This window comes from Giraffa tippelskirchi, chromosome 3, assembly GCF_054371585.1.
Source record: "Giraffa tippelskirchi isolate mGirTip1 chromosome 3, T2T-mGirTip1v1.2.pri, whole genome shotgun sequence".
Classification (NCBI taxonomy): Eukaryota; Metazoa; Chordata; class Mammalia; order Artiodactyla; family Giraffidae; genus Giraffa; species Giraffa tippelskirchi.
The window spans coordinates 34145076-34161790 of record NC_137277.1 but is presented as its reverse complement, the minus strand read 5'-3'; the positions used below and the strand labels follow the sequence as shown (position 1 = coordinate 34161790).

Sequence of the window (16715 nt, the reverse complement as noted above, 5' to 3'; positions counted from 1 at the left end):
TATTCATTGGAAGGATTGATGCTGAAGCCGAAACTCCAATACTTTAGCCACCTGATGCAAAGAGCTGACTCTTTGAAAAGACCCTGATGCTGGGAAAGATTGAGGGCAGGAGGAGATGGGGACGACAGAGGATGAGATGGTTGGATGGCATCACCGACTTGATGGACATGAGTTTGAGTAAACTCCGGGAGTTGGTGTTGGACAGGGAAGCCTGGCGTGCTGCAGTCCATGGGGTTGTAAAGAGTCGGACATGACTAAGCAACTGAACTGAACTGAATTGAATGCATCTGTATTGTCTAGGGCTGGAAAAAGAGCCTTATATGTTTGGGATCCTAAGTGTCCCATGTCTGGTCACAGAATCCAATAGGAGTTGGCTTGGTTCTTCAAAACTGTCCCCCTTCAGGACCCTGGTGGCAGAGTGGATAAGAATCTGCTCACCAATGCAGGGGACACAGGTTCAATCCCTGATTTGGGAAGAGTCCACATGCCACGGAGCAACTAAGCCCGTGTGCCATAACTATGGAAGCCCGCACTCTAGAGCCGGGACCCACAGCCACTGAGCCCACGTGCCCTAGAGCCTGCGCTCTGAGAGAAGCCACTGCAATGAGAAGCCTGTGCACCATGACACAAAGTAGCCCCCACTCACTGTGACTTGGGGAAGCCTGCACACAGCAACAGAGACCCAGTGCAGCCAAAAAAAAACACTTGTTAAAAAAAAAAATGTCCTCCTTCAGCCCCTTTCCAGCTGGTGTACAGATGGCAAACCACCCCATCCCACTGTGACTGCTGAGCCCTGAGTTCTGCGGCACCTGGATGGATGGAGGTTGTGTGCTCCACCAGGCTGGTGTTTCATTCCGTGTCAGTGGTTGATGCCCATTTTCTCTTGTCTGGTCTCTGGAAGACACAAAGAACAATGAATCAACACACTCATCACAAACCTTCATTTCCTAAGAGACAGTCCTGGTTGAAATTAATTCCCTGAAATTTGTGCCTTTCCCTGTTAGGCTTACTTTGTAAGAAAAATGCCTGAGTTCAACAAGCCACTAAGCCAAGGACACAACGTTTTTCTTTGTGATGAAAAACAGATATCCCATTAAAGGGGATAAATTACTTGGTTACACTTAGTTTGCCTTTAAGTGTTCTGTTACTAAATATTCCTTGGCTGGAAATTTCCCTTCTCCCTGTTGGCTTGCAGATTGGATACATAGCCTCTTGCCTGAAACCCTGTCCTCTTAGCTTTGAGGATCGATTTTCCTGAGGCCAATAAGACAAGTAATAACAGGTACATGTTGGATTCTTCAGCTTGTGTTTCAATCTGTGGTTTGAGACAAGCACATCAGTATTGTGTTGGCTCAATGTCTGTAGAGACTTTATTCCATTAACTGTAACCTGACCACCGTCTCTATGGGCTCTTTCTCCACTGCATAGAGGCATTTTAAAATCTTTTCTGTTTTACTTATTTTTATTTAAAAAAATTTTTTGCAATGCCTTGTGGCATGTGGGGGTCTTAGTTCCCTGACCAGGGTTCGAACCTGTGTCCCATGCATTGCAAAGTGGATTCTTAACCACTGGACCACCAGGGAAGTCCCTCAATAATTTTAATTAAAAATAATAATGTAAATGTCCATCTGCCTTTCTCAGATGGCTATTGCGGTGGGTCTCCCAGAACCAGAAGGATAAGTGACTCTTTAGAATCCTCTCCAGGCTCTCAGTTGAGATGGCCTTTGGGAGAGAGGTGATTACCCTGACCATTTACTACCTGACTGGCTGACTGCCAACCTGCCCCTGATTTCCATGGACAAGCATCTGATGGCCGGGTCCAGGGTGACCTTGATATTCAAGTGGAGTCCATCATTTATTTATATCTGCTTTTTTTTTCAAGGTCAATTTCTTCATCTTCCTGAAAATTCTCAAGCTTCTCATTTCTAAGCTCAAAGCTCATCAAATGTGCTTCAGAGATTATAAATACAGGTGAGTGGCCTGAGGTTAGTACCCAATAGTCTAAGTTTATTTTGACCCCTTCTGGCTATTCTGGCTAATGTCCAAGGAAGGGGGAAATGGCATTGTGTGTTTCTTTCCTGAGACGAGGGTGTCTGCAAGAGCCCCTTGGAAAAAAGTGTCAGGGTGTCATGTAAGGCTTTTGCTAAAGATCAAGGACCTTCTGGTCCCATGAAAATGAAGTCAGTGATGAGTAATCAAGGGCACACACATTCCCCAGGAGGAAACTGTGAAAAATGCCCCTAAGAATGGGTGGTTTACAGGGATAGGAAAGAATCACATGAAGAGGAGTTGGACAGTTGCCTTATTTGAGGTAACAGAATAAAAGACAAAGTGTAACTCAAAAGCCCCTGGAGAAGGATATGGTAACCCACCCCAGTATCTGTGCCTGGAGAATCCCATGGACAGAGGAGCCTGGTGGGCTATAGTCCATGGGGTCACAAAAGAGTCGGTCATGACATAGCAGCTGAACAATAACAAGTCAGAAGAGAGTATCTGGGTATTTTTAAGAGTAGCTATATACCTCGGCTTCTCCCTCTCTAAGGCCAGAAGCCACGCTGAGCCAGGTATGCTGGGAAGGTAGTTTTTAATTTTTCCGACAGACATTCAATGAGGGTCTATGATGTGCTGTCACTGTTCTTCAAATTAAAGGAAAATAGGATGGGGATCCCATCTGTGAGGAGCACACATTCCAACTCGCCAAGGGTGGGGATGTGGGTGTAGAATGAATCAGGAGGGCCAATGCTGGCCTTCACCCTTCACTGACCTTGGGGAAGTCGCTTGGCCTCCCCAGGAGGCCAGGAGAGTCACCCCAGACCCATCCTCAACTTGTGATGAGGGTTAAAGGAGGTCCTAATTAGATGCAATGAATAGTATTTGCCTGGGGTTTCCAGACCCCAGATCCTATCAGCCTAACCCCCTACCCTCGGGAGTTCCAGAAGCATAAACACATACAGTTCAGGACCAGGCAAATATATACAGTTGTTGGCTCAGATATTATGCAAACCCCCGTCGCCCGGGGGGGTACTTGGATTGGCCTGGACCACAAAGAGAAATGTGTCTCTCTGGGCGCCTCTGGCCAAGCCTCCAAGTGGCTGACAGCCTCTCTGGCCCTTTTCCCAAGGCTAAGCCTCTCACCCCTCTCTGAGGGTGGAGGTCCAAGGCCAAGAGCAGGGCTTCTCCCCCCTACCCTGCCTGGGTCCATTCACTGGGGAATCCTCTCACTAACCAGGCACTGGGGAAACCCAGTCACCGTGAAAACCCATCAGAGGACAGCACTCCCAAGAGGCAGAAACAGGGGTAGACAAATGTCAAGGTACCACCTTCCACACAGAGTGCCTAAACCCTGACAACGCCCACCATGGGCCATCCCTGAGCTGCAGACCCTCAGTGGCCCCTATGATAGCTTTCCATCCTGGCTATGTTAAGCATCACCAGATAGCCAGCCCCAAAGCCCTGACTCATGAGCCCCTCCACTGGGTATTTGATTCAGTATCAAGGGATGGAGCCCCACTACATGGACCTCTTTTGGGTGGGGGGGTTGTTTTGCTGGGTCTTTGTTGTGGTGTACGGGCTTTTTCTAGTTGGGAGCTTCTTGCGTGGGGGGCTTCTCTTGTGGTGAGAACAGGTTCTAGATCGCAACCACTGGACCACCAGGGTTCCCCACCCATGGACTTCTTGCAGGAGAGTTCCTAGAAGATTCTGATACACAGTCAGACCATGGGACCAGATGCATGGAATTTTCTGGTTGGACCATGGCAAGTATGTTTCTAAGCAGCCTGACATCCTCTTTTCTAGGCTCTTCTCTAGAGTTATCCAAGACAATGGCTCTCAAACTTCTCTTTTCTTTTTTAAAAAAATATTTACTTATTTTTATCTATCTGCATTGGGTCTTAGTTGCAGCACATGAATCTTTATTACATCATATGGGATCTTCCATTGCAGCATGAGGACTCTCTAGTTGTGTCTTGTGGGCTCTAGAGCACGTGGGCTCCGTAGTTGGGGTGCTTGAGCTTAGTTGCCCTGCGACATGTGGAGTCTTAGTTCCCTAACCAGGGATCGAACCCACAGCCCCTGCATGGCAAGGCAGATTCTTAACCACTGGACTACCAGGGGAGTCCCCAGGGATCTGTCTCTTAGGCCACCTTATTTTACCACCTGGTCCAGGGAATTGTACCTTTGCCCATCTTTCTGTCTGAGCAGTGCTGACTCCCTCATTTCTAAGTTCTGGGAGGGCTGCTTCCTATCACCCCAAGGGGTCATGAGCACACTCAGCTCATACTGCCCTCCCCCTTGTTGGAAGGTCCTCCTCTTCCACGTCCCCCTCTATTGGGGCCCCTGCAAGGATGAGGAGAAAGGGGTGATGAAACCAATGCATTTTGTCCAAACTCTGGTAGGAACAGTCTGGCCTCCAACTCTCCCAGGTTTTCAAGAACTTTCAGAATGTAGTTCTTAAAATTTGGCCCCTCTCCAGGAGTACATTTTAGGAAAGTTTAAATTAGACACACCTAATTGAGAGTCACCGAAGAGGCAAGTTGCTAGGACTCCAGAACCTTCTGTAATCCTATCCCTCATTCCCCAGCTTCCACCATTCAAGCAGGAAACTGTAACCAGCCAAGCTGTAGGGTCTGGCAAGGGACAATTGAGGCAGACCCAAAGAGAGAGCAGTGTCCTTGGATTGTGGACAGACCCCAGCAGATCCTCAGCCTGGAGGGAGTTCTCTGTTCCTTGCGGTTTCCAGCACGGAGGTGACACACTCCTCCTAGATAAATGATCTTAACTTTCTGTGTGATGCATGGGGCAGGACTCTTAATGAACTTATAAAGGAGAATCATATCTTTTTTAAAATTTATTTTTATTTTTTAAAGTGCATCTCTTTAAAAAATATATTTATCTGTCTTTGGTTGTGATGGGTCTTCGTTGCTGTGCCTGCAGATTTTCTCTAGTTGTGGAGAGTGAGGATTACCCTCTAGTTACGGTACATGGGCTTCTCATTGCAGTGGCTTCTCTTGTTGTGGAGCGTGGGCTCCAGTAGTTGCTCCAGAGTTCAGGCTCAAAAACTGTGGTGCACTTAGTTGCATGTGGCATCTTCCTGGACCGGCGATCAAACTGGTGTCCCTTGCATTGCAAGACAAATTCTTAACCACAGGAACACCAGGGAAGCTCAGAACCATTTCTTAGTGAACTTATAAAGGACTTTCAGAAAAATGTCACAAATGGAAGAAAAATTGATCCAAGTCACTGAGATTGTGAGCAACCTGAGGGAGAGATGGCTTCTTTAAAAATAGTGACAACTAAATGTTATTGATCATGCATCACATATCAGGTATGGTTTAGTCTGAGGGTTGGCCCCATGTTATTTAGTCCTTAAAATGGCGATGTTAGGAATTATTATTATTAATAATATTTTTATTAATATTTTAACATTTCATATGATATTAGTAGCAGTATAAGCCTCATTTTTACAGGTAGAGAGGTTAAATAATTTGCCCAGGGCCACAGAGATAGTAATCGGCGGTGCTGGGATTCAAACCCTGGCCTCAGGTACTGTCTTTGAGTCCCACTACCTTTGACCCCAGATCTTCCTCCTCCTCTCTGTACTCATTCACATGTCCAGAACAGATGCCCAACAAACATTTGCTGAAGAGCTGCTGCTGCTGCTGCTGCTAAGTTGCTTCAGTCGTGTCTGACTCTGTGCGACCCCGTAGATGACAGCCCACCAGACTCCTCTGTCCCTGGGATTCTCCAAGCAAGAATACTGGAGTGGGTTGCCATTTCCTTCTCCAATGCATGCATGCATGCTAAGTCGCTTCAGTCGTGTCTGACTCTGTGCGACTCCATGGACAGCAGCCCACCAAGCTCCTCTGTCCACAGGATTCTCCAGGCAAGAATACTGGAGTGGGTTGCCATTTCCTTCTTCAGTTGAAGAGCTAACTGGCTGCAATAAACTAAACCATTAAAATAAACAAATGACTGTAGATGAAAAAGGGGCATAAACACAGTTCATAAGAGGAGCTGCTATAGGTATTTATGGATTTTCATCCAAACAGAGACGTAAATAGTCTTTTGTCCAAAGAGAACTCAGAATCATGAGGAATGGGAAATTCCTTTGGAATATGCACAGAGAGATAGCAGTTACTAAAATGACCCAAAAAGTCATTAGAAGATGATCATTCCTTAACAATTCTTCCATGCTAAGTGTGGGGACCTTGGATTGGATTCTGGAATGTGAAAAGAACGTTATTGGAAAAGCTGGTGAAATCTGGGTAAAGTCTGGAGGATAGTTATTGGCCACGTGCTAACACTGGTTTCTTAGTGCTGCCAAAGATCCCATGGGTCTGTAAGATTTTAACATTAGGGGAAGTGAAGTGTATGTGGGAATTCTCTGTGCAATCTTTGCTACTTTTCTGTGGATCTAAAAGTATTTGAAGATGAACAGTTTATTTAAAAAACATAATGTCATAACATGGCCCTGAGAATAAATTGATGATAAGACATGCATGAAAGTATGTGTTATTAAAATCCAAAATAGGGACTGCCATGGTAGCCCAGTGACTAAGACTCTGAGCTCCTCATGCAGGGAAGTATGGGTTCGATCCCTGGTCTGGGAGCTAGATCCCATGTGCCACAACTAAGACTCAATACAGCTAAATAAATGTTTTTTAAAATAACCCATAAATAAATAAATACATATTTTTATATTTTTATAAATAAATAAATAATTTTTAAATAACTCAGAGCAAGGGTCAAAGACTCACACGCTTGCAAGGGCCAAACAGTCTGTTTGGGTTGGAGAAACCGTGTTCCCTCTAAAGGCTGTAGATGACGATTGGCAACAAGGAATTGGGACCCAGCCTGGCCGGATCTCCCCAATTTTCAAAAGAAGCTAAACATCTGGATCTCTTTGCTTGAAATCTCATTATTTAAGGGTGGCTCCAATAGCACAGATCACTACCTAGCATAAGCAAAAGCTGTCAGCAGGTCAAATATAACCCATGAATGCCAGTTTGCCACCTCTGAGCTAGAGGGATTTAAAACACTCCTGGAAATTAGAGAAAAAAACAAGCAAAACCCGAAACTCTTGACATATAGTCTCTGCTTGGGAACACCGTAATGTGGCTCAGCTAAGTGAGTGTGCACAGGTGGGTGTGGGAGCACTAGTAGGCGTGAGCTCGGCTCAGGAGGACCACGTAACCGGTGGCTGCATCTCAGATTCTCCACTCCTCAGCCCCTGTGCTTGGTCCTAGGGTTGGGACCCCTCCTTGGTGACTCCTGCTCAACTCTTATTGGCTGTAGGTCCTTTTAGGGTACAAAGGTGAGGGTTTTCATTTCATTGATAACATTCAAACACAAGATTCATAGTAGATGCTTTCTCTTGGATAAAATTAAACCTCCCTGAAGACACTGCGCATGGGGGCTGCTGACCCTCTCTGTTCCCACATCTTTTTTTTTTTGACTTCAAGATGCAGCATGTGGAATCTTAGTTCCCTGACCAAGGATTTAACCCTCACCCTCTGCAGCAGAAGTGCAGAGTCTTAACCACTGGACTGCCAGGGAAGTCCCTCCTCATCTTTAACTCCATTGGGGTTTTTACTCAGTGAGGAGAAAGGAAGCTTCTCCTAGTCTGGCCCTTTAAGATAAGTGACTTGGGCAAAAAAAAAAAATCATTACATTTAAGCTCTTTTTTCCCCCGAATGTGTATCAGACAGTAGTTTGTTTATGCCCCAAATGTGAGTCACCTTTGCTCATGTAGTTAGGTTGAAATTAAGAAGCTGCTCAACAGTGAAGAGCAGTTGTTTCCAAAAGTGGCTGCTTGATATCCCATGGGGAGTCCTTTACAAATCTTCATTCCCTGGACCCAACCTCCAGAGATTTTGATTCAGGGGGTGGACACAGGGCCCAGGAAGCTTTATTGAGAGCCAACCAATAATATATATATATATTTTTTTTTTTTCAAAGCTTTGTAGGAATTCTAATAGCCCATTTGGGAACCACCAGTTTGCAGTACGGAATGTCTGGGTCCCAGCTGTGCATTTGCACATGGGTGGTACAAAGGAATGTTTGTCTTGTTTGTGTAGAGTGTATACAAGAGCGAGTGTCCACACGGTGCTTTTTACGAGAAGGATCAATTTCTCATTTCCTGCTGCTCTCGCTGTTGGGTTGGGAGCAGCATGGGGACAACTGATGAAATCCTGCTTGTAGTGTGCAAGGCCTGAGTGTGAGGTCAGAAGCCCTGCTTCCAGGCTGGGAGGTACCAGTTAGTGGCCGTGTGACCCTGGGCAAGTCATTTTCTTTCCGTTCTCAGGCTCTGTAAGGCATTGACATTGGAAGTCCTGAATAGAGAAAGAAGTAGAGGCACTAGCTAGTCAGGTTATAGGAAACTTGTTGTGTAATGTCCCAGGGGGACAACCATGTATGCGTAAATCTATCCATCAAAGAAAATGTTAAGATCTGTAGGTATATCATAATCTGTATGGGGGAACCCATTCATTCATTCATCCATCTAATTCATGTTTTCTGAGCATCTTCCATGAGTCAGGTGTGGGGATGCATCTGTGAACAAGACCATACTGGCTCTTAGGGCATTCAATGTGTATGTACCCAAGGAGACAAACAGAAAAACCAACTATTTATCAATACGATTAGAGCTACACTAAAGGGCTTCCCTGGTAGCTCAGCTGGTAAAGAATCCCCCTGCAGTGCAGGAGACCCCAGTTCAATTCCTGGGTTGAGAAATTTCCCCTGGAGAAGGGATAGGCTACCCACTCTAGTATTCTTGGGCTTTCCTGGTGGCTCAGATGGTAAAGAATCTGCCTACAATGTGAGAGACCTGGATTCAATCCCTGGGTTGGGAAGACCCCCTGGAGGAGCGCATGGCAACCCCACTCCAGTATTTTTGCCTGGAGAATCCCTATGGACAGAGGAGCTTGCGGGCTGCAGTCCATGGGGTTGCAAAGAGTCAGACATGACTGAACGACTAAGCACAATCAGTACACAGAAGAGCAGGAAATGTTGCCTGTTCCCAGGGTGGCTTTCATGACACCTGTTTGGTTGTTATTTGCAGATTGGCCAAGTCCACACTGGTCCTCATCCCTTTATTGGGCGTTCATGAGATTCTCTTCTCTTTCATCACTGATGATCAAGTTGAAGGATTTCCAAGACGTATACGAATCTTCATTCAATTGACTCTAAGCTCCTTCCACGTAAGTAGATGTCTGAACAAGGACTTCTTGCCTTTGTAGAAAGCCTAATGCCTTTGATCCAAACAGACTCAGAATTTTGAGAGCCTGCAGGTAGAAAAAGAGTTCAAGTAACGGCAGGATTGATCAGCAAAGACCTTTCAAATTAGGAGGGTGTGGAGAGGGAAATGTTGCTTTAATCCTGCCAGCATGACTTGTGACTACGAAAGGAAAAGTGGTTTGTTTCCTGCTCTGTAATAGTTGGTGTGACTCACAATCATTTTCTCTGCGAGTGTCCGCATAGAGTCTTTTATTAAGTGCCTATTTCTGCTGGGTTCTCCGCAGAGCTTGTGCAAAATGAACAGTGAGTAGAGACCAGGAGACTCTTGAACCTTGACAGTTGTGTGGGAGCTGAAACTAGAAACAAGAGGCCAGCTATGGTTGAGGCACCTAGGCGTTTTGCTCTTCCATCACTTAAATTGTCATGCATCACTTAGTGGATTAAAATGACAGTCATCTTTATTATTTCTCATGATTCTGGGGGTCAGGAATCCAGGTAGGACATAGTAGGTTTGTCTCACCTCTCTTCCATGCGATTCATGGGCTGAGCTTTCTAGATGACTTCCCCACTCACCTAGAGCCTAAGCTTTGAAGGCTCGGATGGCTGAGGCTGGCTGAAGTGATTTTCTGTGCTGTGCTCAGTCAGGTCTGACCCTTTGCGATCCCATGGACTGTAGCCAACCAGGTTCCTCTGTCCATGGGATTCTCCAGGCAAGAATACTGGAGTGGATTGCCATTTCCTTCTCCAGGAGATCTTCCTGACCCAGGGATCAAACCCACGTCTCTTGCATCTCTAGCATTGGCAGGCGAATTCTCTGCCACCAGAAGTGGTTTTGTTTGGGTCAAAATAAATGTCATTGAATCTTCACATTCTCACTGTGAGGGAGTGATTATTCTGTCGTTTTATAGTTGAAAAATCTGTGGCTCAGAGGAACTTTTGCATAGGCTAACAAGTAGCAGAGATGAGATTTACATTCAGAGATTAAGCCTTGCTTGTAACCACTATGCAGCAGGGCTTCTCAGGTGCTCTGTGAAGGTCAGAACCAAGTTTCCTATATCAGAGTCTTTTTTTTCGTATTTATTTATATTTATGTATTTGGCAGCACCTTGTCTTAGTTGAGGCATGCAGAAGCTTTCAGTTGTGCCATGTGAACTCGAGTTGCTGCATGTGGGACCTAGTCCCCTAACCAGGGATTGAACCTGGATTCCCTGCGTTGGGAGCATGGGGTCTTAGCCACTGGACCACCAGGGAAGTCCCTATATCAGAGTCCTGAAGCCACTACCAGCAGACACTGTCAGGTACTGAGATTCTGTGGGCACAGTGAAGAAAATGCATCTGACCACTGCACGCTCACCAGAGGCCAGGGAGACAGAGCCTGAGGTATGGTTGGGTCACTGGCCAATGGCTCTTTTTTCTTTCTGTTAGAGCTGAATTGCATGTGGCTTTGAACGGAGACAGAGCACACACTGATAATTTTTTTTCATTTTGAAACCATGTTTATTTCCATCTTTTGGGGGGATTTCAAAGGCTATAGTTTAGTCATTTGGGTTTCTTATGTTGCTTGGTCTTAATCTTCTTTAAAAAGTAATCCCAAATGAGAAACGACAACAACAAAACAAAAGCCTACAGCTGTTCTGTCAGAAGTATTTGGTGCCCTTTTTTCCTCAGAGAGCTTGATCCGTCAAGTGACCCCTCGATCGCGATCTCACACACCCAAAGCCAGCTGAAGATCAGACACTCGTGTGGAGTCTTGTGGGACATATTTCTGAGAAAGAATCCTAACCTATCAAACTTTCTGGCAACTGGAAGCATGTTTGGGTCACCCATTATTGTGTAACAAACTAGCCACGAAAGTCATAGCTTGAGGCAGTAACTATGTTATTATCCTGAATGATTCTGTGAGCTGGGCTGTCAGAGTGGTCCTTTTGATACCTGTCATCTTTGAATGAGACTGCAAACTTCTGAAGGCTGGATTGGGCTGGAATATCCAAGAAGGCTCATTCACACGCTGGACGCTGCCATGGGCTGTCGTCTGGGAGCTCTGACGAGGATGCGGATCAGAGAGCCTCCATCCTCCTCCACGTGGCTTCTCCATGTATGTTGTGTGCCTCGAAGCATGGCAGCTGGACTCCCAGGACATCCCCAGAGCAAGTGTTCTAAGAGGGAGGGTCAGAATTCCCAGAATGTCACTTCCTACCACATTGCCCTCGTAGGAGGAGTCACAAGGTCATCCCAGCCCCGAGGGGAGGGAAGATAAGGTCCACCTCTTGATGTTCGAGTCACGTAAAAGGAGGGGAGAAAACCTTGGGGCGGTCTCTGGAGGCCAGCTAACGCATTGATCACTTGGTCCTGCAGCGCTGCTCCCCCGGAGCACTGCCGAGGAGGCGGAGGAATCAGATGGGCTCTCCAGAGAGAGCCAGAAACACACCGAGAGCCTCGTGCCGGGGCAGAGGCTGCCCTCCTTCTGAATACCCCTGTGCTCTTCCCTCCAGCCCACCAGGCAGAGGTGGGAGCTCGGGTGGGCAGGTGAGCAGGTGCATAACCAGTGGGCTGTGTCTTAGTGGCTCCACCATAGGAATCAGCACTGGACCCAAAGGTTTCCTTTCCTTACTGCTTTGGCATTCAGAAAACTAAGATCATGGCATCCGGTCCCATCAGTTCATGGCAAACAGATGTGGAAACAGTGGAAACAGTGGCTGACTTTATTTTTTTGGGCTCCAAAATCGCTGCTGATGGTGACTGCAGCCATGAAATTAAAAGACACTTACTCCTTGGAAGGAAGGTTATGGCCAACCTAGACAGCATATTAAAAAGCAGAGACATTACTTTGCCAACAAAGGTCCATCTAGTCAAGGCTATGGTTTTTCCAGTGGTCACATGTGGATGTGAGAGTTGGACTATAAAGAAAGCTGAGCGCCAAAGAATTGATGCTTTTGAACTGTGGTGTTGGAGAAGACTCTTGAGAGTCCCTTGGACTGCAAGGAGATCCAACCAGTCCATCCTAAAGGAGATCAGTCCTGGATGTTCATTGGAAGGACTGATGTTGAAGCTGAAACTCCAATACTTCGGCCACCTGATGTGAAGAGCTGACTCATTTGAAAAGACCCTGATGCTGGGAAAGATTGAGGGCAGGAGGAGAAGGGGACGACAGAGGATGAGATGGTTGGATGGCATCACCAATTCAATGGACATGGGTTTGGGTGGACTCCGGGAGTTGGTGATGGACAGGGAGGCCTGGTGTGCTGTGGTTCATGGGGTCGCAAAGAGTTGGATACGACTGAGCGACTGAACTGAACTGAACTGCTTTGGTGGGGGGTGAGGGGGCCTTTGCTCTCCCAAGGTCTTATTGCTTAGAGGATTTCATCAGCCTCCCGCTGCTCTCAAGGGATCTATGGAGAGACTGCCACGTGGTGGTGACATATGGGGTGAGAGCTATCTGTTCATGGGGCTGAGCTCTTCACACCTGCTTCATCTAGAACAAGAATTAACCAGACTCCAGGATGTTCCTCCAACCGTGGCTCAGGAACGCGAAGTGAAAGACACGCTTGTGATGTGGAATCCTATTTTAGCCAACTGATTCATGAGAGTTCCAGCACCCTGTTCAAATATCCTAGACCCAGAGGCAAATAACAAAGAGCAGCTCTGACCCTCCAAGGAGACTGAGTGTGTGAGAATGGTAAACTGTGCCCCCTTTAGGAGCCCTAGAGTAGAGCCATTCCATAGCCATGGAGTAAAGGTGCCCAGGAGAAGGAAAATTCCCCGCCTCTGGGCAGAATCCAAACATGTGACTGGTGTCATGTCAGCCCGTGTGGCGATCTCTGGCTTCCATGAGGATGAGCATAAAAATCTACCCCCCACAGCAACATTTTATAATTCCTTTTCAATTCCAGCTCTGTTCCCAGCACCAAACCTCCCACCCTAGCAAGAGCAGATGAGAGAAATGTTATCAAGAGGGATGGAAGAGTCAGCCTACACCATGACCTTCACTCTCTGTTTGGAAATGTGTCCTTTCCTTGTGAGTCCTGGCATTTTATGAGGTTCTTCCCACAAACACCCAAGCCCTTGGGTCCTGCATGCATATTGAGCTCCAGTGTATCAGACACACAGCCTGAGTCCCAGAGACCCTCGCGACTCAGGGAAAGCCATGGCAGTATTGCTGAAACCCATCTCTCAATGATCTTCGGCCTCAACTTTTCTCTATGTTGGCTTTATCCTCAGATGGGCTTACTCCATGTAGCTGGGAGAGATGCCCTTGAGTGTCTCCAGACTGACTTTGACTCTGAAGTTGGCCAATGCAGGGAATAGAAGAAGCCTTTGTTGGTGAAAAGAATTGTGATTGGCCCTACTAGGGTCACATGACCATTTGAGCAGCTTACGGTGGTGATAGCTTTCATAGAACATGAGGACCACATGATTGAAGCCCTGCCAGAAGCCCAGGGAGTGGAGGAGGGTCAGGAAAGGATGCAAGTCAGACAAAAAACAAAAATAGCTTAATTGCCCACTATGGACAAGTAGAAATGGGACAATTGCCTTTTTCAGTATTTGTATAATTGAATAAATTATGTTGGGCTTCTCCTGGTGACTCAGATAGTAAAGAATCTGCCAGCAATGCAGGAGACCTGGGTTCAATCCCTGGGTAAGGAAGATCCCCTGGAGAAGGGAATGACAACCCACTCCAGTATTCTTGCCTGGAGACTCCCATGGACAGAGGAGCCTGGCAGGCTACAGTCCATGGGGTTGCAAAGAGTCAGACACAGCTGAGCGAGTAACACACACACACACATCATTGACCTATGACCACCTAAGCAAATGCCTTGGCTGATATGGTTGGTGGGTGTCAAAGTAAGAAGAGACCCCATGGAAATCCGAGTTAACATCACCACTACGTACTAACTAGACTAACTCTAGTTAGCACAAGCAAGTAGCTGCCTGCCTCTTGTAGAAGCTGCTGAGACTAGGGCCGGCCTGCAGACATTCCAAGTGACCCTCAGACACATCTTCAACCGAGTTGAGCTTCACACCACCTCTTCCTTTCATTCCAGGGGCTACTGGTGGCCTTGCAGTATTGCTTTGCCAATGGAGAGGTAAGTTTTCCCAGGCTGACTTCTAGCTTCCTGCGAGGCTGGGGCTGGCATCCTGCTGCCCCCTGGAGGGTTCAGTTTATATGACAGTGCCATGGGGAGACATGCAGTGACCAGCATGTGTTGGGACAAATGGGTACCTCGGGCATCCTGTGGAGAGAAGAAGAGACAGCTTAGACTCTGGGGGCAAGGTGTTGGGGTGAGTTTTCTTTACAGAACCTAACCGTGGCCCCGCTGGAGCTATGCCAGGAGGATCAAAGTGTGATAGAGGGAACCAGCTGCAAGTCTAGAGTCCAAAAGTTCCCATCAAGCTGTGAAGACTCACCCACTTAGGAGCTCTGTGTTAGGTCACCATGGCTCTTGAAACCTCAGTCTGTAAAATGCGAGTGGCAACAGTCTCTACCCTGCAGTGTTACCGTGGGGTGTGCGTGGTAAAGGTCTTCTGCCTCGTAACAATGGTATATTTATTATTATTGCAGAGCCCCAGTCAGCTCTCTGCTCACTTGGAAAGAGGCTTGGAAGGGGGAAGGGCCCAGGCCGGAGCAGTTTGCTCCTGACTTAGGAGCTGGTGGGATTTCCAGCTCCCTTTCATCCTCCCCTCTCCCCATCCCAGGTTTAAATATTGATCTCTGCCTCCTTCCACTAGAATGTAAGCTGCTTGACAGCAAAACCTCGTCTGTCTTGCTCACTGCTGCCTTTTCTATATCTTCACGCAGGGACCCTTGATTCACCAGGCAGGTCTCAAATGCCATCTCAACACAGTCCTTTTCTAAACACTGTGTCTCATGTTTTTGTTGCCTCCTCCCATGGTCCTGCTTAACAGCCTCAGGTGTTACTACCCTCTGCTCTGCTCACATCTGTCCATTCACTTCTCTGTTCCTCTCCCCTAGTGAGAACGCAGGTTTCCGAAGGGTGGTCCTGAGTAGCCACTCAACACGCATTTGCTGAGTGGATGCAGGATTCAATGATTCCTGGGCAGTAACCCTGCTCTCTTCTCACCTGGCAGGTGAAGGCTGAGCTGCGGAAGCTGTGGGCCCGCTTCTTGCTAGCCCACCATTCGGGCTGCAGAGCCTGGGTCCTGGGAAAGAACTTCCGATTCCTGGGGAAATGTCCCAAGAAGCTCTCAGAGGGGACCGACTCCAGGTCGCTGCAGAAGGCGCGGCCCTCGCCTGGCAGTGGGCGGCTCCTGCACTTGACCAGGGAGGGCCTGGGGGTGGCGGGCGCCCTGTCCCATCAAGGCCATGCAGCCTGGCCCCGCGGCAGCAGCCTGTCGGAGAGCAGCGAGGGCGACTTCACCCTGGTGCACACCATGGAGGAGATCTTCGAGGAGAGTGAGATCTAGGCAGGAGCCCACTGCACCGGTTCCCGGGGACTCCTGAGCACTTGAGGGAGGCGGTGGCCAAGCTGGATTATGCAGGGTGAGCATCCTTCCGGCACACCTGGCTCTCTCCGAAGCCACGACTCTCTCCAGGCTTTTCCTGCTCCGTAGACAGAGGCTGCATACCCTCACCACTTCTGCCGGCCCTTGTCATCCTCATCACCCCCGCAGGTGTGTTTTCCAGAATGACCACCAGCCTCCCGGCCTGGCCCTAAATTCGAGTGACTGGAGCCTGAGGACTCAGAGAGATGTCTGCTCTGAAACAGAGGCCAGCGCTCCCCTTCCTTTCCCCTTCATGGCACCAGGTGTCCATCTGAAGTTGGGGGCAGGGTGTCCCAGGACCACCTGCCAAGTGTTTCACATGCAGAGTCTGACTCATTCATGGCAAAGATACTGAGAGAATGCACCTGAGCACTTAGATGGCCGGTGTTGGGACTTGTATAACAAGCAGCCCAGGTAATTCTGACGCAAGCCTATCTTTTAAAAATCCAGGGCAGGTTGCGCTGGGATTAGAAGCCCCTCTGAGCTGGCCGCTGGTCTGGTGAGGCCCACGGCGTTCTGCATTCAGCGGTTAGGCTGTGACCTGCCTGCCCTCCTCCTCTGACAGTGTGGATTCCACTCTATGGAAGTTCTGTTTGATCCAAGACAAGCCCATCCTTCCTTGGAGCCCCAGCTCCCAGGGCCCCTCTGAAAGTTGCCATTGGTTGTTTTCTCACCTTTCTGGCTCCACCAGCCTTTCTGAGTTTGACTTCTTCAAGCCTTACTTGTCTACTGTTCTCTGCCATGTTTGGTTTGCCATCAATGGCTGTACCTGCTTCCCTGGGGGTTTACCCATTGCTCTCCCTGACCCAGGTCCCCACTGATAAGAATTCTACTCCTCCTATGGAAATTGATGCTAAGAGCTGGAGGGTACCCAGCTGAAATGAGAGGACTGTGGGTAATCTGGACATGTCAAGGGGGTGCTGAGGGAGGGCTAGGGAACCTGGTCTGCTGATGGGGAATGAGTTATGTTGCAGGCC

The 16715-nt window shown here is 47.9% G+C and overlaps 1 protein-coding gene across 1 annotated transcript in view; it reads left to right on the top strand.

Moving 5' to 3' along the window:
• GLP2R (glucagon like peptide 2 receptor) overlaps positions 1–16162 on the top strand; it is a 37025-nt gene extending 20863 nt beyond the window's left edge. Inside the window, exons 11-14 of the mRNA XM_081578333.1 lie at positions 1883–1971; positions 9062–9200; positions 14280–14321; positions 15325–16162. Coding sequence (XP_081434459.1) covers positions 1883–1971; positions 9062–9200; positions 14280–14321; positions 15325–15660 — 606 coding nt within the window. The 3' untranslated portion in view covers positions 15661–16162. The remainder of the gene's footprint in view (positions 1–1882; positions 1972–9061; positions 9201–14279; positions 14322–15324) is intronic.
• The last annotated feature ends 553 nt before the right edge of the window (positions 16163–16715 follow it).